This window comes from Ambystoma mexicanum, chromosome 11 (genome assembly GCF_040938575.1).
Source record: "Ambystoma mexicanum isolate Mex_15411 chromosome 11, UKY_AmexF1_1, whole genome shotgun sequence".
NCBI classification, from domain to species: Eukaryota; Metazoa; Chordata; class Amphibia; order Caudata; family Ambystomatidae; genus Ambystoma; species Ambystoma mexicanum.
In genome coordinates, this window is record NC_090934.1 from 445233568 (window position 1) to 445261010 (window position 27443).

The following is a 27443-nucleotide window of genomic DNA, read 5'->3' on the forward strand; positions in this document are numbered from 1 at the left end:
CTTATCGTTTCAGTTTTACACAGAGTGTTTATGGGAGTCAAAGGAACGTGAATCGGCCACTGCATGTTACTCTGCTTCTGCCACAATCTTCTGATCATTGAATGTGTCACACTGCCACCTGCAAGGGTGTATTATATTAAGATGTTTTGATTTATGAAATTTAAGGTAAGGTGGTTGCTCTGCAGGAACGTGTGTTCCAATTAACAAACACACTTTCCACATATGCATTTTAGTGAACGTTTGGCATTCCTTTCAATTTGATAAATATTGTGGTAAATAAAGTGCTATTGTGGTTAGAATGCTCACATACTCAAATCTCAGGAGAGTATAGCCTGCATGTGACCCATGCTACTTTTCACGTCCTGTATATAGAATTATCTAAGGATGTCCCGACAAATGGCACAGACATCCTAACTATGAGATCCAGGCACACCTCCTATAAAACTATACCTGGAAACCCCCAACAGTGCTATTTGCTGCTTCAATTTTACAGGGATATATCGAAAGAACAAAACAGGAATATGCAGACTGTACATCTTCAAATAAATAACTTCTATCAGTAAATTATTTATTAGGTTGTTCTAGGTTTTGATAATGTTCTTTGGTCAGTAAGACAAGTGTAACATTCTTATTAAGGCTATAATACATACTGGAAGAGTTCCTGCAAAATTAACATTGCACTATTTGTAAACGAACCAGCTTGAAGTGTTAGTACAATTAATCATTGCCATTTTTAATAGCTCATTGCAGAGAATATAAACAATTCCCTCCTTCTAAATGTCCTTCATACGTAGAAAGGGTTATGCTCAGATTCAAAATAATTTACTGTTTCTTCTGTGAGCACTAAGGCAACGCTTATTTTTGAATGATGTCCACTGATTTGAATGAGTGCTGTTGAACCTAAACATTCATTACAGTATGCATAAGCCCTAATAATTAACACACAATATAAAATAATCACAATCATAGAGTCTGCAGCCTGGTCCTCTGGTCCATTACATGGCCTGTCAAAACCCCATCACCACCTGAAGAGCATATTTGCATTCCCTTACACCTCCACTTACAGACAAGACTCCCTCTGTGTTATGGTGACATTTCTGAAGGATACATTGAATAATCATGTATGTCTCTAAATACAAGGCTGGTCACCTTGGTGAGATGCATCTGTCTTTAGTTCCCTCATTCATCTTTTATCATTAAAAACCCAGCACTCCACACTTCCTTCAAGATATAGGTCTTATCTCTGGTCAGCCTGATGTCAGCAAAGGCTGCAATGGCTCTAGCACTTGCGCACCTGGCAAAACAACTCTCACCCGCACAGCAACAGAGGCATAGAGCGAGGACTAGGGTGTGTGAGAGAGACAGAGAGAGAGACAGAGAAAGAGAGTGAGACAGAGACAATATCAGATTTCAACTAATAATGACAATACCACCCAGAGCGCAAGACATTTTCTGTCCAGTGTCATTGAACCTGGCTGTTACCCTTTAAGAACAATTGCAGTGGGGTGCACTAGGAACAATATTAAATGTCACGGGAGATAACTATTCGGATTTCGCATGGACCGGATGTTGACCTAGTGTATAAAGTGTGATCAGTATGTCCTGTGCCAGCATACCTGTTAGTGAGGATGAGAGGATAATGAAAACATGCAATTTCTGGTCATATTCTTGAGGAGAAGGAGACAGAAAATGCACACTGCAAGCTAAAGGGGTGATTAGGTGCCTACTACTATTCACGACAGGAACATCACATGCAGTAACTATGGGTAAAGCGTGCAACCTTCTGGCTTTACTGCAGCTAGAGTGGGAAATGATTCCACCATTCAGTATTTCAGAAATACCCCATTATCGATTCCCTTTAAAATAAAAAAAGTTCTTATCCACACCTGTTTGCAGGGTGGAAATGCATATGCATATGGGAGAGCAGCCGTGTGTATCACTGCTTTTCAGGGACAGAAAGATAGAACCTAAGAGTCAGCATGGTCCTTCCTGTACATTACATAGGTTGGCCCTAGGGCATCAGAATGTGTGCATCTTTTCACACATCATGCCTGTACTAGCTGTGCTTGCCAATTTCACCACAAGATAATAAATGCAGCAGCACATTCCTTTAATGTGCAGGAGAGACATATTTTTGAAGCATCTTCATAATGTTCCCCCTACATTATTATGACCTCCTACTTTTGGGTAGTATTCCACATCATAATCAGGCATTATTTTCGTAAATACAGAATGAAGTATTCATCATTCAGTAATGAGGTGAAAAATTACATGTAAAGCACACAGGATTTATGATCATTCAAGAGTGTACACTTACCACACCAATGAGTACACATTTACCATTTCCTATCTGCCAACTTCAGTGAAATTACATTTTAGCCTTTTCACTATTTCGTTTTTGGAAGTTCAGTTGTTCCTTTTGGGGATACCTAAACATTTTGCTTTTTCCTCTGTTTTTTTTCAGATGTGTGGCCTCTTTTTGTGGACAGTGGGACTTCTATTGAAGTCCAGCTGCCACTGCAACCATTTTTTAGGATAAGGTAATATGGTAGCCCATATGGCTGTTAGTAGAAGGGTGCTATTTATGTAGCCCATTTTGGGCCTTATGTTTTTATAACCCCCTTACTAGGTTTTATGGAGTAGTCTGCTGGCAGCCATAATTTACTTTTGGCATTAGTAGCCCAATGAACCTTTTGGGTAGCCATTGGGTAACCTATGTATTTGCTTAAGACCTGCAATCAGGCATTTCGTTTTTGTGGCCTATTCTTTGTTTAATTAAATCATTAGACCGGCCTACAATGGCCATTGTGCATACTCTGTTTCCATCTGTGCCCAACCCTGAACCCTCTATAGTGGGTTGGACTGATTTAGACCAGCCCCTCACCCTAAAACTGCTACTAAACACATTGTGAAGTTTCACAGGAAAGGTTGGCAGTTTCTGAGGCCATCCTAATTGGTTGGCTGCCAAAACCTTGGTTATACGCCCTGGTGTGTGATTTGATGATTTGCTTATGGAAGCCCATAATTGTGTCAGTTTATCTGGGGAAGTCCATGTTCCTGCCGTCAGTTCTGCTGGATTTGGCTTGGAAGTCTGCAGGTATACCTAACTGCTGGAAGATTTTGGCACTTAAATGATGCTGATGAATCTTGAGGCCAGGTTTGGCCATACTGACTGGGCTTGAATCTCAGTACCTTAGCTCTAATTTTCAGTTACTGGAAATCCTTCCAGAGCTGTACTTTTCCTCTCCCGCAACCATCCTTATGGTATATGCTAGGCCTTCCCTAACAGGACCACCACTAGCCTGTTTTGCTGCCATATTATTAATTTCACTGCCTTGGTAATTTAAGTGTATTCAGACCACAATACCTCACCTCTCCTGTTGCTTCCACTGTTGTCTTCTTCGACTGACTATTTTCTCCTAGCTGGCTGCCCTCCTTTTTTCTCAGAAACATAAGAATCTGTTTGGCTTGGTTCCACCATCTTCAAAGAGCCATCTCTGCTATTGCTTCCACTTCTGGTTCAGGGGTCTGACTCTTAGGAAGACAGATGTTTCTACTTTATTCCTATCTGGGTCATCCTTGGTAAGGCTTTCAATCCCCTGGGTGGCCAGGTCCTATTAAACATGGGATAGGTAGATTCCATCACAGGTTTTTCCATCAAGGGAGATAGCATTGCATTTTCTAGCTCAATGTTTACAGCAAATGCATGTGGGGTGGGTTAGGGTACTACAAAGTTACAGGGAGGGCTAAGAATTTGTTGAATTCTACCTCGATGAATAAATCTCTAGGAAATTGCATAGAACCAGCACACCTAGCAATTAAGACTGTCCTGTTTTGTCCTCCCTAACATATTTTGGTGGGAACCACAACTGCAAGGTCTTACCTCTGGGCTCTGGGGTAGTGGGTTATTCGAGATGCTTATCCTTAGGGATCTCCATGGTCCGGGGTTAAAGTTTTCTGTAGGTTCCCTTCAATCTCGTTTTGAGATAGACTCCTCTTGGATCAAATCTTGATGGGAAGCAACACTTCCTGGGATTGTCTCTCCCTGACGTTGGTTGCTGTCTTCTCTGCAACTGCAGACCTGGTACTTACTTTACTCGTCCCCACAGCCACGGCTGCGCTTCATGATTTGTTCTCATTTAATTCTACAGTGAACTTCTGAGCTTACCTGGAACTCTAACAAAGTGACTTTTGAGGTGCTTACTACCAGTGGACATTTCCTCCTTCCTGGGTCTCCCCATGTTCCCTGGAGCTCTATGCCAAACACTGGAGTTTTAGCTTGTGCCATTGAATGCATATACTTGTTTTAAAGTCTTGCATTACATCTCTGCTTTTTTGGAAATATTTTGTTACACTGTATGACTGCCAAGTATTATTGTATCTATCTTTCTTAAGAATATAATGAGTTGGTACTCACTAGGTCCTGCATTTAATGTATGGTGCACCTTTGCAATATCCGTAATACATTGTCGTAGAGGACAATGATTACTGGGGCTGTATTTTAGTGTTGGCACATAGCGTCCTGATGGTGATTACCTTAATGTATTTTACTGTTATATAGGATCCCCTTTTGCTCTGCTTGCTTAGCTTATTTGCCTTTGTCTCTCTAAATAGCAGATTTACTTTTTAATTTTAGAAGTGGTTTTGATCTTACTTGACCATTATTCATTACAAAAAAAATGTTTTTAGATGCTCTGTGTTTATTCCAATGTTATTCGCTAATAGTATGTATTTTTAGCTAATAGATATTCTATATTTAATTGTAAGCAAAGTGTACATGTTTTAAGATACCACTGTGAGTGTATCTTCTGCCTATGTGTGTGGACTAACTGCATTTCCCTACTAAAAACATTTATCTTGGATGGTTGCACTGCCCTCATCAGAGGGCTGTGCACAAATATCCCTAGCACTCACCATTATTGCCCTTTCCCAATGGGTCTAGATGTATTGCTTGTAAGGTAAATCTGTTCCTCTTTTGGTTCCCCTTGTTTGGGGCTCCAAAGGCAGCTGCCTACAAATAATGTTGTACAACTGACCCTGCTGCTAAACTCTCCCACTGATCCATGCCAACTTGGTTTTACCACTTTACTACAGCTGTAAATAAATAGTGCCTATAGGTGCCACAGGAAACTGCATTTATTTCAGCAAGCTTCACACAGGTGCTCAATAATCTCACTAGATTGCGAGATACATTGATCTTCATCATTGGGGTCCTGCTAAAAAAGGAACCTAAAGGTGAAAACATGTGCAATGCTTTCCAAGACTTATAAACCATTGTGTGTCGCAGATTTGCTTTCCAATTCTTTGAATGTGAAAAGGAGAGTATGGAGTTTCACTGTACCGGGTGAGATATACTGTGTCATGATGGTCACATAATCATCACGGTCGCTGCGGTTTTGCTCATGGTAAAATCCCAGAGCATGGTGCAACTCATGCTGAATTGCGCCAATTGTCATGCAAGATCCTGTCAATGATATTTGCTGGGCACCTCCAATTTTTCCGATGTAAGACCAGCATCTGGAAAGAAGGGAACACCACATGTTAGATAATACAACCTGTGGTCTTTTATCTTCCACTATGTCAGGATCCTCAATCACACTCAACGTGAGCAGTGTAGCCAATCAGCTTGTTCTGACAGCTGATGTATCAGGCTGTATGGGCCCACACACCGTGGACTACCCCTTGACATATTTCATCTCCTTAACAGTTAATGAATCTCCGGACCAACTCCTTTTCCTTGCCTGGAATTCTCCCCAGGGTGGCCAAGGACACCTCATTAAACATTAATCTATTCTCTATTTTCAAAAAACCTGACCATTGAAACAACATCGATTTAGACCTCCTTACTTCCTAACCACTTTAAAGGTGAATTATCTTTTTCCAAATGCACCCTCTTCATTATTACCCTCCTGCTACATACAGCACGCTGATTGGCTCAATTTATACAATAGGTAGTCTTAATATGTGTCCCAAATGTACTGTATGAGGCTAATTTTGTTTTTCGGTGAAAAGAGCCTTTTCTGGAAGGACTTCATTCTCTTATAGAGGGTATTGGCCCCTCTTCCCCTGGTACTATTATGATAAATCTGGATACTTTTGAAGACGCTCTGCAGGCGTCCAACACCTCCAGAGCACCAGGATCTGATAACATTCCCATGGCAGTATTCAAACTAGATGCAGAATATTCAGGTCCTATTTTCCTGGAGATGTTTATGACTGGGTTGGGACCACAGTTCAGTGAAACATGGCATGATGCAGCTGCAGCAGAATTGTGTAAAAAGCATTGGCAAACCCAAGTAATCGAGTCTATGTATGTGTAGATGGTAAGAGTATTTTTTAAAGCCCTCACGGGATACAAAACGCTTAATCTATTCAAACTCGGTATCAGACCTCTTGGCTTTGCCAGTGCTTGTTATTGCACAATTGCTATTGAAAAGAATACCCAATGTTTGCGCTTCATAGTGTCTGCTACTTTGCCAGGGTCCTAGTTATTCTCTGGAGCATTGTTTGTTTGGTATACCAGCACCCAGTCAGATCTTATTAGAATACCCAGGAACCCTGTTCTTTGGATTAGACACTGTAGATATCTTTCTGTAAATCATGTTATACTGTCACACCGGATACATTAGAACGGATTGATCATATAAAATTGAATACGTGGACATGAGTGTGAGAACAAACATATTTTTAAGACATACAGCTATTCATACCAAATACTTTTCGTTTCAAAGCTTGTACAAGACAGAACAAAATGAAACGAAATATCACAGTCTGTTATAATAAAAGCAATGCACACCACAACCCCTTCCATTGAAATTATATATGAAATGAATGTGTATAGCACACATGATTTGTCAGGGTTTCTCACGTGCGACTCCAACCTTCATCACCTGGGTGCATTGTAGTATTCTTTTATCACTTTCATGAAAGGAAGGGAAACCTTTTTTCACAGTTAGTTTTCCCAATGAAATAAGAGAAATTCCATGATTAATACATATTCCGGACTATTCTTTCTTTCGCTGGGAACAAAACAAACCTATTATTATGTTAAAGTTATAAGAAGAATCTGCAGTGTTGTTAAAATTATTAACATTACGTCAGAAGAATGTTAGCCCACTTAACCCAGAAAATAATTACACCAAATGTAATACATTCTTCTTTATTCTGCAATGAAATAAACCAGGCTCAGTGTTATTTGAACACAGTAAAGGAGTTATTATCTTTTCTTATTTTTAAAACGGCTACATTTTGAATTTATTTACACCCAAATATTAGTTAAAATAAATGTGAGTATATTTTTACAGCAAAATATGTTTAAACGGTTTTCCATATATTTACCAGACGACAGACATTCTTAAACTTAAAGTTTTGAAGCGTTGTTCCTAATAAAATGAGTTAAAGCTCCTTTCCTGAGATTCTGCATTTTTTTTTGTTTCAAAATTATGTTATGTTATGTTATTTAAGCGTATAAAGCGCCAGGTCGCCCAAGGGCATCATGGCGCTGAGAGAGCTAATCAAGCAGAGGAAAGCCCAGACAAGAGAGAGCTAAAACAGAATCGTCTTCAGGGCTTTTCTAAAGCTGAGATGGTTGGAAATGTTTCTTAGTGTCGGGGGGAGGTTGTTCCAGAGTCTGGCCGCAGCGATCGAGAAAGCTCTGCCGCCGACTCTTTCACGGTTGAACCTAGGAACAACAAGAAGATTGGTGGACGCGGAGCGCAGGTCGCGTATAGGGACATAACGAGTGAATTCTGATTGCAAGAATTCAGCTCCTTGGCTGTGAACCGCCCGGTGCACAATGCACAGAAATTTAAAGAGGACCCGCTGTCCGACTGGAAGCCAGTGGAGTCGCCGGAGTACTGGAGAGATGTGGGCACCATAAGGGGTGCCGGTGGCCAGTCTAGCCGCCAAATTCTGCATGCGATGAAGCCGCTGTATTAGGCCAACTGGCTGTGACAGATGCAAAGAATTGCAATAGTCCAGTCGCGAAAGCACCAACGCAGCCACTACTGGGGGGTGGAAGGCTTTAGGTATCATGGGTAAGGCTCTCCTGAGATGCCTAATCTGATGGTGGGAGGCTTGGCACACAGCCGACACTTGGTTGGACATGGAGAGGGTAGCATAGAGAATAATGCCCAGGTTTCTCACTTTACTGACGGGGCAGGGAAGAGGACCTAAAGAGGTGGGCCAGAAGGCAGGGGTCCACAGTGAAGGGTCGGGAGGACAACCTACCACCAGAACCTCTGTTTTGTCGCCATTGAGTTTAAGCCAATTCTGGTACATCCAGTCCCCTACAGCTTTCAACCAGTCATGAAGGCATGATGATACCTCAACCTGATCTTGGTCTAGACAGATCAGGATTTGGGTATCGTTGGTGTAGGAATAGCAATTGAGGCCTTAGGAGTGGATGAGGCAGACAGTGCCCAGATGTAAATGTTAAACAAAATTGGGGAAAGTGAGGATCCCTGTGGAACAACGCAAGTGAGGGGGCAGGAGGAAGAAAGAAAGGGAGGCATAGCCAGGGTTTGGGTACAATCTGAAAGAAAGGAAGTAAACCAGGCAAGAACTTGGCCAGATATCCCAATCTGGGCCAAACGAGAAAGCAGAAAAGGGTGATCAACCGTGACGAATGCGGCTGATAAGTCCAACAGAATCAAGGCACCAACTCCACCTGCATCAACTAGTCTGGCAATGTCGTCTTGAACAGATACCAGCACACTTTCCATGCCTCTCCCAGGCCTAAAGCCAGCCTGATCAGGGTTGAAGATTTTAGAGGATTCCAAGAAAGAAGACAGAAGGGGATTGATGAGAGATTCCAGAAGTTTGGACAGAAAGGGAAGTAGAGAGATTGGACGGAAATTAGCGGGAGCTGTGGGATCAAGTGTGGGCTTCTTAAGAAGTGGAATAAGCCTTGCAGATTTCAGCTCCGAAGGGACCAAGCCTGACTGACATGAGTCATTAATAGCCATGGTGATATTAGTAAGTAGATCTGAAGCGATCTGCTTCATGATGGTGGCAGGAATAGCGTCCTCAGAAGAGGATGATTTGATTTTCAAAATGGCTGCAAGGACCTCTGCCTCACTAAAAAGATGGAACGTGGACCAACTGACTAGAGGATCAATCAGAGGGGCAGGAAATGGTATAATGGTATCTGTCGACATTATCGCCGGGGATTTTGCAATATTTGTGTGAATCCGTTCAATTTTAGTGATAAAAGAGGAGGAGGCTAGTGACTGTACAATCGAGAACAAAACTTTGGGCTGGCATAAAGCGTTTTCGATTTTCTGGGAGAAAAAATAAGATTTCGCCAGTTTAACCTCGGTGAGATAAGCAGAGAGCCCAGATTTATAGGAATCTCTGAGCGCAGGGTTATAATGGTTTTGCCATTTGCGTTCCAATTGTCTGAGTTTCAGCCGAGCAGATTTAAGCTGGTCCGTGAACCAGGGTTGAGAAGGCAGTCTGCGGCTTTTAATCATTTTGAGTGGGGCGCAGAGATCTGCAGCATCCACAAAAATTTGGGATAGAGATTTTAAGGATAGTGGCCTCCGAGAGGCACAATCGGTGGCTATTAGGGCACTAAGAGCCTTGGTATCTACCGAGCGCCAAGAGCGCAATAGGGCTTTGGGAGGGAGGAGCTTAGGAGGTGGAGTCACTGGAGTAAATGTCCAGGATATCAGATGGTGGTCAGACCATACCACTGGTTCGATCAGACCGGGGCGCACAGGGAGTTCTTGGCAAACACTAAATCAAGAGTGTTTCCATGAGAAAGGGTAGGGGCCTGGATCAATTGATGAAGCTGTAAGTCAGAGAGACTGTCAAAGAAGGTAGTTAACTCAGTCGGTCTTGGCAAATTAAAATGTAGGTTGAGATCACATAGTACCACTAAGTTGGTATATTGCATGTTCAGACCGGTTATAAGCTCAGCTAGACCTAGCCCAAAGGAGCATATGGGTCCAGGGGGGTGGTATATAAGCAGGAAATGGATGATACAAGGCGGTGTAGTGGCTACTCTAAAAAAGAGAGCTTCCATATCGAGTGTGTGCGAGTACAGCAGTTGGGTCACAGCATGCTAATCTCGGAAAATAACCGCGACTCCCCCCCTTGTTTGGGGGGTGGACGGTCGTGGTGGATAATGAGATAGGTAGGGGGAATAGCTTGAACTAAAGCTGGCGCTGAACTAGAAGTGATCCAGGTTTCAGTCAGGCATAGAAAATCTGGCTCTCTACTGGACAATAGGTCCCAAATTTCGCCAGTGTGAGCTGGGAGTGACCTAGTGTTCAATAATAATAGGGTAGGGCTTGTCACAGCAGTCTTCAAGCCGTTAAGGGTGGTAGCAGCATTGCTGGTCATAGAGGGCAGGTCATGGAGCCAGCCAGCTGGCCAAAGTGTATCTGTGGGGGCAGTGGAGAGTAGAAAGCTCCTTTTGAGCACTCCCACCCGACCCTTCCCGGCACGGACGGGCACAGACGGGCTTGCCTTAAGTGCACCATTGGCGCGCTGGTGGCGTGCCGGCTGTGCCCGCCCGCTGCGCGGGCGGTCGATCCTGCACATATGTGCAAGGATCGCCCGAGAGTGAGGCGGAGGGCAGGACAAAGAGTAAAGAAAGAGGACTGCACGTTAGTCCTCACCTTGTGTGTGTGATCCTTCCTGCAACAATTAATTACGATGTTGCACTGCAACGTTAAGTAAAATAAAAGCACTTTCCTACTTTCCCCAATCCTTCCCACATACACAGTAAAATTGGCAGTATATAATACTTTCACAATCCTTCAGGCATACAGAATCAAATTGAGCATGATTACAATCAAATACTTTCTAAAATCATCTAAAATTCAACAAAGTGTAAAAAACGATAAGCGGCTGTCCCCTGAAGGATCAGCTCACCTCTCGCTGCGTGGGAGGTCGATCCTGCACATATGTGCATGGATCTGGCCAAGAGCGAGGAGGAGGGCGGGACAAAGGGTAAAGAAAGAGGACTGCACATTAGTCCTCACCCTGTGTGCGCGATCCTGCCTGCAACAATTAATTACGATGTTGCACCGTTAACGTTAAGTAAAATAAAATCACTTAACTACTTTTCCCAATCCTTCCCACATACACAGTAAAATTCCCAGTAAAAAAATACTTTCACAATCCTCCAGGCATACAGAATCAAATTGAGCATGATTACAATCAAATAATTTCTAAAATCATCTAAAATTCAACAAAGCGTAAAAATAGAAAGAGCACTTTTTGGGCGGCTTATAACTTTGCTCCCCCGGGACGAATCCACACCAAACTTTGCAAAAAAAGTATATGGCCCACTCTGAATTGTTTGCGAAAGTTTGGTGAGGTTTGGTCCAGGGGGGGGCAAAGTTAGAGGGGGGGGTCGCAATTTTTTTTTCCCCATAGACTGAATGGGAAAAAACCTTTGCTCACGCCTACAGCCCAAACCGCTGGATGGATTTTCACCAAATTTGGATCAGGAGCAGCGGCTTGGTCCCAGAAGTGTGCTTTTGCAAATTTGGTGAAAATCCTCCAGTAGTTTTTTTTAAAAATGCCCAAAAAGTAGGTCAGACAAAATTAGTGATATCTATGTCCGCTTTGCGAACACACTTCCCTGTTCGCTCCGCGGACAGGACGGGGATTGGGCAAGCGGCTTGTGTGATGTCCACGGACATCTGATGTGCCCTCTCATTGGCTGTGGTGAAGCGTGCAGTGCGTCGTATTTTGAGAGACGCCCGCCATCTTTGTTTATCTTTTGAGGAGCAGGATCTGCGCCTGCATAGTAAGCTCAGGCCCCATGTCTTCCTCCCGTTCCCCCCACCCCTGCTCATGCCCATGTCTTCCTCTCGTTACCCCCAACCCCCCGCTCATCCCCGTGTCTTCCTCCTGTCCCCCCATCCCCCTCATGCCCCGTGGTTCTCTTTTGTTCCTCCACCCCCGCTCACGCCATCGGCACACTGTGACCTGCGGAGTGCTGAGGGGCAGGATCTGCTGCCTGCACAGTTAGCTCAGACCCCGTGTCTTCCTCCTGTTGCCCCCACACCCGCTCATGCCCCGTGTCTTCCTCAAGTTCCCCACGCTCATGGCCCGTGTCTCCCCTGTTCACCACCACCCCCCCGCTCATGCTCCGTGTCTGTCCCCCTCCTTTTCCCCCCACCCCCGCTCATGCCCCATGTATCCCTTCTTTCCCTCCACCCCCCGCTCATGCCCCGTGTCTCCCTTCTTTCCCCCTCCACCCCTCGTTCATGCCCCGTGTCTCCCTTCTCCACCCCACCCCACGCTCATGCCCCGTGTCTTGCTTCTTTCCCCCCCACCCCCGCTCATGCCCAGTGTCTCTCTTTTTTCCCCCCACCCCCCGCTCATGCCCCGTGTCTCCCTTCTTCCACCCCCCGCTCATGCCCCGTGTATCCCTTCTTTCCCCCCACCCCCGGCTCATGCCCCGTGTCTCCCTTCTTTCCCCCCCCTCCACCTCCCGCACATGCCCCGTGTCTCCCCTGTTCCTCTCACCCCCCGCTCATGCCCTGTGTCTCCCTTCTTTCCCCTTCCACCCCCTGCTCATGCCCCGTGTCTCCCTTCTCCCTCCCACCCCCCGCTCATGCCCCGTGTCTGTCCTGTTCCCCCCACCCCCATTCATGCCCGTGTCTCACTCCTGTACCCCCACCCCCCGCTCATTCCCTGTGTCTCCCTCCTGTACCCCCCACCCCCCGCTCATGCCCTGTGTCTCCCTCCTGTACCCCTCACCCCACGCTCATGCCCCGTGTCTCCCTCCTGACCCCCCACCCCCCGCACATGCCCGGTGTCTGTCTCCCTCCTTGTGCCCCCACCCCCCGCTCATGCCCCATGTCTGTCTCCCTCCTGTTCCCCCCAACCCCCGCTCATGCCCCGTGTCTCCCTCCTGTCCCCCCTGCCCCCCGCTCATGCCCCCTGTCTGTCTCCCTCCTTCCCCCCACCCCTCGCTCATGCCCCGTGTCTCCCCTGTTCCCCCCACCCCCCACTCATGCCCCGTGTCTCCCTCCTGTACCCCCCACCCCCCGCTCATGCCCCGTGTCTCCCTCGTGTTCCCCCCACCCACGCTCATGCCCTGTGTCTCCTTCATGTTACCCCCAACCCCCGCTCATGTCCCTTGTCTGCCCTGTTCCCCCACCCCTGCTCATGCCCTGTGTTTCTCCCCTGTTCACCCCACCCCCTGCTCATGCCCTGCGTCTCTCCCCTGTTCACCCCATCCCCCGCTCATGCCCTGTGTCTCCCTCCTTTTCCCCCCATCCCCCGCTCATGCCCCGTTACTCCCCTGTTCCCCGCCACCCCCGCTCATGCCCTGTGTCTCCCTCCTGTACCTCTCACCCCACACTCATGCCCCGTGTCTCCCTCCTGACCCCCCACCCCCCGCACATGCCCGGTGTCTGTCTCCCTCCTTGTGCCCCCACCCCCCGCTCATGCCCCATGTCTGTCTCCCTCCTGTTCCCCCCAACCCCCGCTCATGCCCCGTGTCTCCCTCCTGTCCCCCCTGTCCCCCGCTCATGCCCCCTGTCTGTCTCCCTCCTTCCCCCCCACCCCTCGCTCATGCCCCGTGTCTCCCCTGTTCCCCCCACCCCCCACTCATTCCCTGTGTCTCCCTCCTGTACCCCCCACCCCCCGCTCATGCCCCGTGTCTCCCTCGTGTTCCCCCCACCCACGCTCATGCCCTGTGTCTCCTTCATGTTACCCCCAACCCCCGCTCATGTCCCGTGTCTGCCCTGTTCCCCCACCCCCGCTCATGCCCTGTGTTTCTCCCCTGTTCCCCCACCCCTGCTCATGCCCCGTGTCTCCCTCCTGTTCCCTCCACCCCCCGCTCATGCCCCGTGTCTCCCCTGTTCCTCCCCACCCCCTGCTCATGCCCTGTGTCTCTCCCCTGTTCACCCCACCCCCTGCTCATGCCCTGCGTCTCTCCCCTGTTCACCCCATCCCCCGCTCATGCCCTGTGTCTCCCTCCTGTTCCCCGCCACCCCCGCTCATGCCCCGTGTCTCCCTCCCGTTCCCCCCACCCCCACGCTCATGCCCCGTTTCTCGCCTGTTCCCCCACCCCCACTCATGCCCCGTGTCTCCCTCCTGTTCCCCCACCCCCCGCTCATGCCCTGTGTCTCCCTCCTTTTCCCCCCACCCCCTGCTCATGCCCCGTGTCTCGCTCCTGTCCCCCCACCCCCCGCTCATGCCCCGTGTCTGCCCTGTTCCCCCCGACTCCTGCTCATGCCCCGTGTCTCCCTCGTGTACCCCCCCAACCCCCGCTCATGCCCCATGTCTCCCTTGCGTACTCCCCCACCCCAGCTGATGCCTTGTGTCTCCCTCCTTTCCCCCCACCCCCGCTCATGCCCCGTGTCTCTTTCCTGTTCCCCCACCCCCCACTCATGCCCCATGTCTTCCTCCTGTTCCCCCCCGCTCAAGCCCCATGTCTTCCTCTTGTCCACCCCTCCTATGATGCCCCTTGTTGACCTCTTGTTCCCCACACCCCCCCGCTGATGCCCTGTTGTGTTCTCTTTATACACTCCGCCTTCCCATTCCATGGTGGCCATATTGTAAAAGATTTTCCTTCCTACCCCGGGATGGCACAGGCCACTTTGAGGACCTAGGATGCTAGTGGTCTTCATCTATTGAAATTCAGTAAAAAAAAATGTGTTAAAGGGATGTTATGGTTAAGTTGCACTAATAAAAACCTATGAAATTCAATGAAAACACTTTGTTAAAGGGACGTTATGATTAAGTTGCACTAATAAAAACCTATGAAATTCAATGAAAAAACTTTATTAAAGGGACGTTATGGTTAAGTTGCGCTACTAAAAACCTGTGAAATTCAGTGAAAGAACTTTGTTAAAGAGACATTGTTAAAGGGACGTTATGGTTCCAAGTAAAACCGAAAAACCCTTGAAATTCGCCAGTTATGGTAAGCTTAGCAACCATAACTCGCGCCACCACCGTGCACTGCTAAGGCTAACACCCATAACATCAAAGATGACATCACAAATATCATTGATGACATCACTGATATATATATATATATATATATATATATATATATATATATATATATATAATCCCAGTTCATGTCACATTATGGAGTGTCTCCCATCACCAGAACTACAAACCCCTAAACAACTCCCTCTAAACCACATCCGATTCCTCTGCCAACAGACCCAACACTCAATTGCCATACCCAAAGTGTACTGTGCTAGCTAGCAATTAAAGTCAGTGTCGTCCTGCTGCCCTACACTAGAATATTTGATCCATCAAATCAATGTAAGATCCATCACCACACTGCAATACTTTAAGAAACATCTTAAAAACCATTGTCTCCACCCGAACATTCCCCCTCTGTACACTTCACATACACAGAGACTTCTTAATGGATGGGCAAACCGAGCACTCTGGATGGCAATTGTCAAAACCTCTTCTGGGATGTTGGGATGTGGTGCATTATGTGGTGCCACCAACGGGCAATCCAGGCATGGTCACTATAGGCCAGAAAAACATAGTTGGAAATGTGCAGATTGTGGTGGAAAGAAACATAGTCACTAATATGCTGGACAATCAATCATGTCAGTTGTGTCCTCATTTGCCAGTATACCTGCCACTCTGCCAATGTTGGCTGCTCTTCTCCTACCCCTATCCATCCCGGCAGCAAATCAGGGTACACAATTGAAAAAAGACACGCTGTAGCAAAACGTGCCATGCTGGTGTAGCCAATCACCTTTCGCATATTGGGTCAGTGCCATGCTTTTGCCTGATCTGGCTTCACAACTTGCCACACAACTGCCATCCAAATGTGACTGGCCACTGGCCCCACACAAGCAACTATTTCCCTGAATATGATCCATCAAGGCTGGTGTTCCCACCTTTGTTCCCTGCTCTCTCGCCACCCTTATCTCTACCCTCATGGTTGCTGCTCTTGGCCTAGCTGTGCTACAACATCAACATCTGCCGGATGGAAACACCCTTGTTTGCCCAACTACAGGCACTATTTAGGATGGAGCTTTGCTTTTGCATTTCTCCATTGGACCCATAGGCTTTCATTCCACTAACCAGTCAGTGAAAACAGAAGAATGATGTGATATAGAGGTTTAACATGTAATACCCACACTCTCGCAAGCCTGGTGATCATATGGACCAATGCACATATGATCAGGCAAAAAGCTTTGCAAAGCAGTGATTTAATTCACCTCATAGTCACATCCCTTTGCAAAACTATTTTTAGTTGCAAGTTTTAGAGAGGGCAATGTACTGTCCAACATGTCAATTTCCACTTAGAGGATGAAGTTAAGTAGGATCGGTGATGGCAACACATTTGACATGGTCACTTGTTCTTTTATGCTTTCTACTATCTGATTTTGAGAATGGGGATACCGAGGCATCTCAAAGACAGTCCAGGGATTCTGACAGCAGAGGAAGTTGCCATGTGGGAACTTGTCTGATTGATAAGCAGCCTACTGCTACTATGGAAACAAATCTGAAACTCAAGATGTCAGAGGCACCATGAAGTGAGAAATTGTAAACGCAAATTGTTAACATCCCGGTCCATTAGAGGTAAGGCATCTTTCAACATAGACTGAGATCCTCCTTATTGGTACACCATCTCCATCCTTTCCTCTCACTCTCTGGCCGACCTCCCTTGGCCCTCCTCCCAACCTCACTTGCGCGGCTAAGAACCCTGGGGTTATCTTTGACTCTACACTTTCCTTCTCTGCACACATCTCTGATGTCTCCAACAAATCTAACTTTTTACTTCACCTCCTTAGAGGTACTCTACCTTTCCTCTCCTTCCCTCAAAAGCTCACTGTCTCCCAAGCTCTGGTTCTTTCCAGACTGGATTACTGTAACAGCCTCTTCCTAAATCTACCTGCCTCCACAGTCCGCCCTCTACAACTAATCCAGAATAGGACTGCAAGACTTGTCCATGGCCTAAAGCCCTGGGATGGTATCTCTCCAGCCTTGAAATCCCTTCATTGGCACCCAGTGGATGCAAGGATAAAATTTAAAACCCTATGCATTGTCCACAAGGCTTTCTGGGGCCTGGGTCCAAAATACATTCAACTATCCCTCCGTAAATACCTTCCCTCTAGAGCCCTTCGCTCCTCTACTTCTGACCCCCTCAGGGTTAGTCGTTTTGCAAATAAACGAGCTGGGGGTAGATCTCTGTCTTCGGCTGGTGCCTCCCTTTGGAACAGCATCCCGGCCACCTTGAAACTTGAGGAAAAACATCTTCAGTTCTGGAAATCTCTCAAGACCTTCCTCTTTGCCTCTGCCTTTGCCCCCCTTCTCCCCTGTTGATCTGTTTCTTCTCATGGTAATGTGCACCTGGCCACCCTCTGCACTATGGTTCTGTATCTGTACCCATACAGTCCCCCTCCCACGTTTCTTCTGCACTTATCAGATATACCTTTCTGACTAACTTTCACCTGCCACTTGCCGACTGCACTACCATGGTTTAAAGCCCTTATTTATTATTTATTCTATTTAATATTTATTTATGTTTTCTCTCCTCTGCTTCAACTTTCCACCCCCCCCCCTCCTTGCACTTTCCCCCCATTTTCCTTTCCCATGCACTTGCGCTTTCTTAAATGTCACTGGGCCTAGTAAGATCGCTGTTTTTTCAGTTTTTTCTCTCCCTTGTTCCCCTCCCTTTTTACCTGGTCGCGATCTGAAACACTTGCGGGGGGAGTGGGATTTTATTTAATTTCATTTCATACCACTACACCAATGAGCTGACAAAAAGAGCCCTCCTATAAACTTGCATTGTGGATGCTCACCCAAAACCAACAGAAGATTGCACAATGTTCAGGGAATTAGCTTACCCCTGAAAGATAGTTTTTATCCTATGTCACCTAAGCTCTTAGTAGTGAAACTGGCATCAGCCTTTCAATAACCAATACTAACTTTCTAAGCACGAATAGACACTTGCAAGAATCACAGCACCACCCCTGCAATGCTCATGTTATCACTATGCTTCTCACTTCTGTGGTCTTTAAGAAGGAGACTCCGACCAATGGGTGCCTTGTATCAACAAGGCTTATTATAAAATGATAAAGAAAATGCCTAACTTTCTTAATCCTAACGATTTTCCTACCTAACACAATTAAACTTGGGTGTTCATCGCCAATAGGGAAGTCTGTAATCAAGATTCTGTCCTCTGTCCAAAAAAGCAATGCGGTCCTGACCCTACCAATAGTGCTTAGCAACAGAAAAGGGCAGGATAATGACTCCCTTCTCCTGGATTGCTTGACCAGCCCAGTTCTCACAGTTCTCCTCAAATGGGGATCTTTAGATAGTCCCTTGCTACATCTTGTAGTACATCTTCCAGTCCCTTAAAGGGGCTCCTCCAGACCCTTGGATATGAGTTCCTTTAGTTTCTCAGAGTTCTCTCTTCACTTTCTTTACAGTTCAACTGTGTTTTTGTAGACCACTGGTGTTTCACAATACTTCTCTCTTCTCTAGAACAAATACACTTGTCAGGTTTCCCAATCCTTTCTTTATTCTTCTTTTCACTGGTCCATTCAGGTTGAGCCCTAGTTGGACTCTTAGGCCCTCATTCCGAGTTTGGAGGTAAGGGAAAAACGATGCCAGTAAAGGATTACCGGCATCGCTTACCGCTACGTGCTATTCTGATCAACCAGACCACTATTAACGGAACCGTAAAGTACGATGCCGTTAATAGAGGGCTGGGTGCGTGCACGCGACCCACAATGCCCGCATTAGCGGCACGCCGTTAACCGGAGTAGATCACAAATGAGGCAGACATGCAAATAATGGCCTCATGAAGGCGGAAAAAGTGCCTACCGGCATGCCCTAAATACCAGCATTGCTGACCTGCCGTAAAGAGCCCTGAGCAGTGTTTCCAACTGCCACAGGTGCACACAATCAGCACAGGTGGAGGCAATGGAGTCAGGCCCAGTACAAAAGGAGCACACCCACACACCACACCCTGTCCCACACAAGATGATTCAATAGTAGTAGCATTACTGGAGCTGGAGGACCTGCTTGCATTGCCTCAACATCAACAACAACAACAGCCACCACCACAGAGGAGACGCAGGAGGAGAAGGAGGGTAAGACAGGCCAAGCATGCCCCACCAATGCACCCAACATTACCACGCCGGCAGCCCACAATCCCTCTCATCAGAGCCAGTCCTTTCAATCTAACCCCTGAGCAGATCCACACCCTGTACCGGCTGGACCGGGACACCATCACCACCATAGTGGACCTGATACACAACGACATAGCGAGCCTCATTGAAATACGCACTGCCATCCCACCTCTACTGAAAGTAGTGTCTGTGCTCCACTTCCTTGCCACAGGCACCTACCAGCACACAGTGGGGCACATGAATGGCATATCACAACCCTTATTTTCCCGGATTCTGAACCAAGTGCTGGATGACCTCCTCAAGCACACAAGGGACTACATATCCCTACCACGGACTCCCCAGGAGATATTCAATACAAAAGTTGCCTTCCATGCACTGGCATGCATGCCAAATTGTGTAGATGCCCTCTACTGCACCCACGTGGAGTTGGTGGTCCCGCATGCCATGGAGGTGGTGTATCGCAACCGCAAGCAATACCACTCCATCAAGGTGCAGATGGTATGCAACGCCAGCAAGATCATCACACATTGTTGTGCCAGATATCCCGGATCAACTCATGACTCTATGGTCCTGCGGAACTCCACGCAACCATGCTTCATGGAGTGACATGCTGGACAACGTGCCTGGCTGCTTGGTGAGTTGCCTGACTGGGCCATGGCAGTGCATCGGGGTTGTGACGTGGGTGGATGCATACTCCACCTGGGTGGGAATGGGGGGGATGCATACTCCACCTTGGAACAGGCACGAGGAGGACTACAATTGTTCCCATACCCGTACACGTGTGGTCATCGAGCAGACATTTGGCCTGTTGAAAGCACGATTTTGCTGCCTCAGCCGGTCGGGTGGGGTACTCCTCTACAGGCATGAGAAGGTGGCCAAGATCACCATAGCATGTGTAATGCTGCACAATATGTGCATCCGCCGGAACGTGCCCCTGCCCCCTGACACGAACTGGTACCACCTGATGATGATGAAGACGATGAGGAAGATGTGGCAGGACATCATCACGGTGGCGATGCACAGGAGGGACGTGCTGTGCGCCAGTCAGTGATCGCACAATATTTCTGACATACATGTCAGCAGAGGGTGACATGATGTTTGGACATAGGGCACTGAGTGTGGGGTACATGTACACTATGCACTGTGAATGATTTAATGACACATGCGCAATGATGAAAGTCCACTCTGGTCTTCTTTTTCACACAACCGGTGTATAGAATGTAACAATATTAACGTGAGTGCCAAAACCCTCCACCACCCTCACCCCTCTCCCACTCCCCCCACAACTCCCCCACACAAGTCCCATAGAGTCCACGAAGCCTACATGAGGCTGCTATAACATTCACTCGGCACTCCCAGAGCCAGCGGGTGGCATGTCCCATCGGCGCAGTGCACAAACCGACCGGCGGAGTGGCTGGTTTGTGTTGAACTGCTGATGGATGATATGGCCTCCTGCTGAGGTTGTAGGGTGGGATGACCTGCCTCCAAAGCATCAGCGATGCGCCCTACCACCTGCTGGAGGGCCGAGACCTCCTCGCAGAGGCGGATGGTGTTGTCCGTGAAGGACCGGGCCAGTGTTGACAACTCTGTGCGCCACTCCTCCCTGGCCTGACTGTTGTCCTGTACAAATTCTCTGATGAGTGCAGTGAGCAGGTCAGCCCACTGTGGTCCTGCAGCTGCACCTGTGGCTGGGCGTGGAATCTGGCTGGCATGCCCAGCCTGCTCATCCTCCTCAACACTGAATACTGGACTGATATGTCCCTGGGTGTGGTTATGGCCAAACTGCTCTGGGGTGTTGGTGTTAACGCTATCGCTTGTAGATACCTGGGGGGATGCAATTTGGGGTGGGGTATGGACCACATCCATTGTATCATCCTCAATGGTGCCCCAGATGTCATCCTGGCTGTCTTCCACTGTGAGGGGTGCCGTGGCGCCTCCCCAGCCACACTGGACTCCTCCGAATGGGGTGTCTGGCAGGTTTCTCCAGGCAGAACAGTGGGTGGGGGGGTGGATGTGGTGTGCCCTCCATGGGCCTTGGTGGTACAGGTCCCTGCTGTGGCTTGCTTGTCGGGACACGGCGCCACCTGGCTTGTCCCCTGGAAGTTGACGGACGGTTGCTGTCCTCCTGGGACCTCTTACTGGGTGTGGCCTGTGTAGAAGTGGTGTCCTGCTCTTTGCTGTCATGCTCACTGTCTGTGGGGGTGGAAGAGAGGGACGGCATGAGTGATGTTTGGATAGGCATCATACATTGGGACAATTGCTCATCCACACAATTGTGGGTAATAGGCATTTGTGTTGGGAAGGGCACGTCATTTCATACATGGGTGGTAAATGCAGCCATATGTCGGAGTTACTCATGTTGGCCAGGAACAGTGCTGTCTGACATGCTCACTATTCTGGTCATGCACGCTGTGTGCCTCGTGGAATTCCCTACTTTGTGTGGTATGTGTCATGTACGATATGGCCTTGCAGCAGGCATCAGCATGTGTCTCATTTGCTTCGGCATACTTTACAGGGAGTGTGTGTGTGTGGCTGACCATGGCGTGACTCTTTGGACAGACATTGGCATTGACTTCATCCGATTTGGCTAAACAGTGTTTACTTTGGACACTCACCTCCATCAGCAGATGTCGTGGCGCCACACTCCATCTCTCCTATGCCTTCAATCGATTCTGGCCCAATCATGCTTGCACATGTGTCCTCCCAGGGGGTGAGCTTTATGGGTGAATTAGGCCCTCCTCCAGTTTCCATGGTCTGGGTGTGATTTACTGATAATATGTTGCGCACCCTTAGGCGCAGATCATCCCACCGCTTACGGCAGTCCTTCACTGTGCGGGGTGTGTTGCCCAATGCACTAACCTTTTTTACGCAGCACTGCCTCTCTCCTCATGTTGCTGCTGAAGACTGTGCCTGCATGCTCCTGCAAAATGTCAACAAGCATCTGCAGTTCGTCCTGATTAAATCTCTCCTTTCTGAGGTGGGCAGATCCCTTCTTCAGAGCTTTAGGCATTCTTGGCTTGTAGGAGGTACTTTTCAGTCGATCAGCAGTGTCCCAGGGGTCCTGTGTGCTGAGGATGGCAATGGATTGTGTTTTCAAAGATGGCCACCGTGCTCCTTCCCGTTCCTGTGCGATGATGCTATTTCCGGTTCCGCTATTTAACGGTGACCGTAAATAGCGGTGTTCGCTAATTACGGTCACCGCTATTTACGGTCACCGCTAATGATGCATTGGACTATGTCTGAAGTGCAATCTGCGCCTAGCTTCATGCCGGTAAGGGATTTTTGGGAGCGTTTTGCAGCATGGCGCTAGGTACCTTACCGGCATGGCGCAAAGCTTGTGCCCGTGAAGTCGTAATAGTCCTTTATTAGCAGACTGGTGCCAGCACGGACACGCTATTTGCGCCATGCCGGTAAGAGACGTTACTTACCTCCGAACTCGGAATGAGGGAGTTAGTCTTCTTATGTTCAGGGTTCTCACTCTCCTTAGAAGTTTTCCACTCACTGGGATGAGTATGATTAATCTCCTTTTGATTCTTGTTCTCCTTATACGTTTTCCAGTCACTGGGACAAGTAAGATTAGACCTGTTATTATTCTCACTCTTCTTATAAGTTTGCCACATTCTGGGATGAGTATAATTACTCCTGTTTTGTTTTCTCACTCTACGTATAAGTTTGTCACACACTGGGCTAGAGTATGAATAGTTCCGTTATTATTCTCACTCTTCTAATAAGTTTGCCACACACTGGGATGAGTATGACTATTTGCCTTATGATTCTCAAACTTCTTATAAATTTGCCACACACTGGGATGAGTATAATTACTCCTGTTTGTTGTTCTCAGTTACTTATATGTGTTTAACACACTGGGATGGAGTATGAATTGTTCCGTAATTATTCTCACTCTTCTTATAAGTTTGCCACACACTGGGATGAGTATTATTACTCCAGTCTTTATGTTCAGCTTTGTAACATTGGTAGGTATCACTGTCCCCTTTTGTTATTACACCTGTTTCCCCGGGTCTCCCACTCTCCCCTCTACCTTGGATGTAATAGGGCATTGTCACTGATTGTCATTGATTCGGTTTCTTTTCTTGTTCCGCACTTGCTAATTTTCAGGATGACTTCTCCACTTTGTATCGTTTTCCCTGGACACACACTATGGTGTCCACACATGGTATTGGGCTTCGTAAGTGTTCCTCTGTTCCTTTCCCTCTCGGCCGCTACCTCTCGCATCAGATTCCCTCCTGGGAAGTGACTCAGTTTGGGAAACCTGTTGTGGTCTTTGGGCAGCTTGCTTCTACCTCAGCATGTCAAAGATGGGGTTCTCAGTGGGCCCTAGACAATAATCCCCCCTGGGACTACCAGCCTCTAGACACTCCTGTTGTCAGCTGCTTGCAGCATAGTGCACCTCGGGCACTGCTTGTTTCATCCGGTTTGCTGCCGTGCAAACCAGCATTCCCCACGAGTTACCAGTGTTTGTCAGCCAGCCCTTTTTGAAACTCTCTGCTCTCTCACTATTTCTCTGGCTCCACCCACTTTTATCACACAACGCTGGGGCTTCCCCATCCTGTCAATATAGTTCTGTCTTTGCGTTGAACTTGTGTTCTTTAATACTCTGTGTGGTTTCTTCATCACAGTAGTTGATAGACAGACATTCTTCATTACTCCTGTGATCTTACGCTTCACAGTACCAAACTGATCTATTTTTTCATTAATTACATTACAATAGTAAATACAAGAGGAGTCTTGGTGTCTTTCATTTGCAAGAACCAGATTGGGCATTTGAGGATAATAGAAAGTGACTTAATCATTGGAAAGGGAGTCCTTATCCCCAAGATGGAAGTCTCTCCTTGTGGCGTCCTTGTTACCGCAACCCATATGGGGAATATTGCATAACAGGCTAACCTCCGTAGCCTCAATCGAAGGGGCTCCCCCTTGGGGCAATAGACTGAAGTACTACATTAATCACACCTCCTACACTGAGAATTCCCTTGAAGACATCACTGAAATTGTGATCTCAGTGACATTTTCTGGAGAACAGAGATACATTGTTCTGCTGTTTTGCAACACCCCCATTGATACAGATACGGTATCTGTGATCCTCATAGGAGCGACCATCAGGCAGTTATTAAAAAACCTACTCTCCTCCCTGATGACCCAAACAACTACCCTCCTATATCAAACATTCAGTTATTTGGCCAAGATTATTATAAAAAAAACGTTCCCTTTCAGCTTATTGCCGTACACAAGGATAATTCTTTCCTGCACGATAACCAAACATGTTTCAGACAACACAGAAGCCTGGAGATTGCTTTGCTCTTTTTGGGAGAACATTTTTATAATCTCTGAACAGTAAAACTCCCTTAACATTCATCATTTAATGGATGGCTACAGTTTACGATCAACCCACTGTCATAAAAGACTAACGTACTCCATGGGTATCACAGGAGCAATGCTGTAATTGCTATCCTCCATCACTGAGCTTGGTTTTTCCCAGGTTAAACAAGGAAATGTCATCCCCTCTTCGTTCCATCTCAAAAGATGTGTTCTAATGTTTCTACCCTTTCAGTATGGCTGTTTAATGCATACACTAAATTGATGTGTAATTAATCTCTAGTTGCTTAAAAGTCAACAGGATTGGATGTGCATAATAACCTGTGCTGAAACTTGAGCAAAACTGAAATATTGCTTCTTGGAATTCTAACCACAATGCATTTATCCTTGCAGTGGCCAGAATCTATGTGTGAAGACTCCTGAATAATACAAATTTATCGGGTTATTTCCAACCTGACCCTCACCTTTATACAAGAAATAAATGAGATAATTCAGAATGTGCATTTCAAATGGCAAATTATGTAATTTGTTGATATGTTCCAAAAATGTACTTAGTGAGAATTTGTATGCTGCCTGTACATACATTCCGTATGTGGGTTTCAATAAGTCAACCACTCCCTATCTCCAGATGTCTCACTACAGAGCAGTAAGACGTCTCCTAGATTTGAAACCCTGACAACATAAGCCCACTGGCTTGATCGTGCTGAAATAGCTCCTCACTCAGTCCATGATCTATTTAAGATAAAAACAGTTTTCTGCAGAAAGAGGCTTGTAAGACTGATGTGGCTCTGAACTCTATAGATGAACATCTAGGGATGTCTACTGGGTGGCACTGAGGCAAGCATGACGTAGCTGAAATGTTTTTTTTTATGTTCACATTGCAGGTGGAAGGTTAGTTTTCAAGCATTTCTAAACAAACCACATGCTTGTTGCTATTTCAGCTTACAGATAAGGTGTGTTTCCTCTGTATAATAATACATTGACATTCCAAAGGTTTTTATCATTTTAATCAACAGGGTGAGGTAAATATTAAATATTAGGAGGGACAGTAATTACCTTTGGAGAACCCCAGATGACAAGGACCGCAGCCCATAATGAAAAGGGTTCAGATAAATATGTTGCTGCCTATCTATGAGAAAACATCTGATCCAGTCCAGGGCCTGATGTATGACGACTATGTATGCAATATGAGCAATTACAAAGTTATGGATGATTGTATTAAACCACACCAAGGGGTTTAAGAGGACTCCCCTCCCCCACATCACTGTGAACTGTTTTGGCCTTAGGATTATCCAGGATGGACAACACCACAGTTTCTGTTCCATGTAGGGGATGAAAGGCAGCTTGGAATTGATCTACCTTTTGTAAAATTCAACAAATCCCTCCAACTGTTGATTGGCCATTCATTCCAATACTTGAGTGAAGAATTGCAATTTGGAAATAGGCCTAACATTTGTTTGGTCTGTGGGGTCCCTCTTAGACATATTTCACAATGTGGTCATGTAAGCAACTATGGAAGCTTTTGGGACTACCCAGGAAGATAGTGAGCAATTTAGAATGGCCTTATTGGTGGAGACAGTAAGGGAAGCTTGAATAAAAACTTAGAGGTGCTGGAAGGATATATATCTTTAGTAAATTGTGATAATGGACTAGAGCTGCCATAAAGTGTTTAGTCCTCCCATTTATAAGCATACATTTGTTTCTCCAAGAACAATATTGTGAATCTGGCACATTTTAGGAATTGAAAAGTAATTCTTTGTTGTAGTTTTGGAATTTTGTCTGTGAAGAACTAAGCAATGTCAATGAAGATAGACTGCTGCTGAGTAGTTGCTTCTGGCTGTGCAGCTCATCAATTAGGTAGAATAATTAAATATTTGAGGCTGCAGAGTAGTTAGTTTGAAAACATTGCTTTTTGATTTCAAGTATGATCTTTTTATCGTTTCTGAAGCCCTATCATTATCGGGATCTCTTCAGATTTCTTCCAAGTTTCTTTTTTTCGTTGTTATATTCCTCAGTTCCTTGGTATACCACTGATTTCATCTTTTTTGTGTACGTTTCTTTACAATTTTAGGTAAAATAACATCAAGCCATTGAGATAAGTGTTCAATTAATTGTTGGCAATTGCTGTCAATATTAGATCAATCATCTATGAACAGCTCTAGAGTTTAAAAATTCTTCGAAGTAGTTCTGGGGTGAATGTGGTTGACATTTCCAGATTGATCTTCCTTAATGACAGGTTGATTTGATCTACATTTTGAATTACTGAGTGATTAAAAGAATGCCAAAGTGGTCAGACAACAGCAGAATTCAGCAGCTCTGCTGCAATCTCAAGGTGTTTGAATGTCTCTGTCTTCTATTGCCCCTCACTGTTCCCCTCCAGACTAGAAGGATTGAAAGGCTTGCATCTTGTCCATGCACCATTGTGATAGATCTCATATGGCTGCACGCAAAATGTTTTTAGTTTTGGTATTAAAAATGAATAAAGGACACCTGTGAGAAAACAGATGTAGGTAATTGATGTTTATCTGAGTGCTTTGATGGCCATATGACTAGTGAAGACCTACCATGTTAAGGAATAGGGCAGCTAGGAGGTAGACCATATACATACGCGTTCCCAGGCTGGATCTGGAGGTAGTTTGTTTCTGTTGTGCGAGGCACAAAGCGAATGCAGGTAAGTGTTGCATACTCCTGCATTGCTTCCACGATTGTAGCTGTATTTGCTGCACCTGCGGATAGTGAGAGAGAAAATTGAGTTTTGTTTGAGAGAAGTTTGAAACCCAGGGTAGGTAATAAACAGGGTGAAAATTTCAGGCGGCTATATGAAAGGACATATGTGGGACATATGTGGAATTTAACTCACTGTACGCAGAACTGATGGTGTACGGTACGGTGACGGTTCCATTGCTAGATTTGGGCCAGTAGCAAATGTTGCCTGCACATTTCACTGCACTGCGCCCAGGGAGAACTGCAATGTCCCCTTCACGTATCAGCTGTGGGCCACCTAAAACAAGAGCAGAG

The 27443-nt window shown here is 46.5% G+C and overlaps 1 protein-coding gene across 7 annotated transcripts in view; it reads right to left on the reverse strand.

The window, feature by feature from the left end:
- Positions 1–27443, reverse strand: part of LOC138503495 (embryonic protein UVS.2-like) — a 293734-nt gene that overhangs the window by 121211 nt on the left and 145080 nt on the right. For all 7 annotated transcript variants that reach the window (XM_069623275.1, XM_069623273.1, XM_069623271.1 and 4 more), the window contains 3 exons: positions 27286–27426; positions 27034–27151; positions 5342–5517 (listed from right to left, as the gene is read on the reverse strand). In XM_069623275.1, the coding sequence (XP_069479376.1) occupies positions 5342–5517; positions 27034–27151; positions 27286–27426 (435 nt within the window). The remainder of the gene's footprint in view (positions 1–5341; positions 5518–27033; positions 27152–27285; positions 27427–27443) is intronic.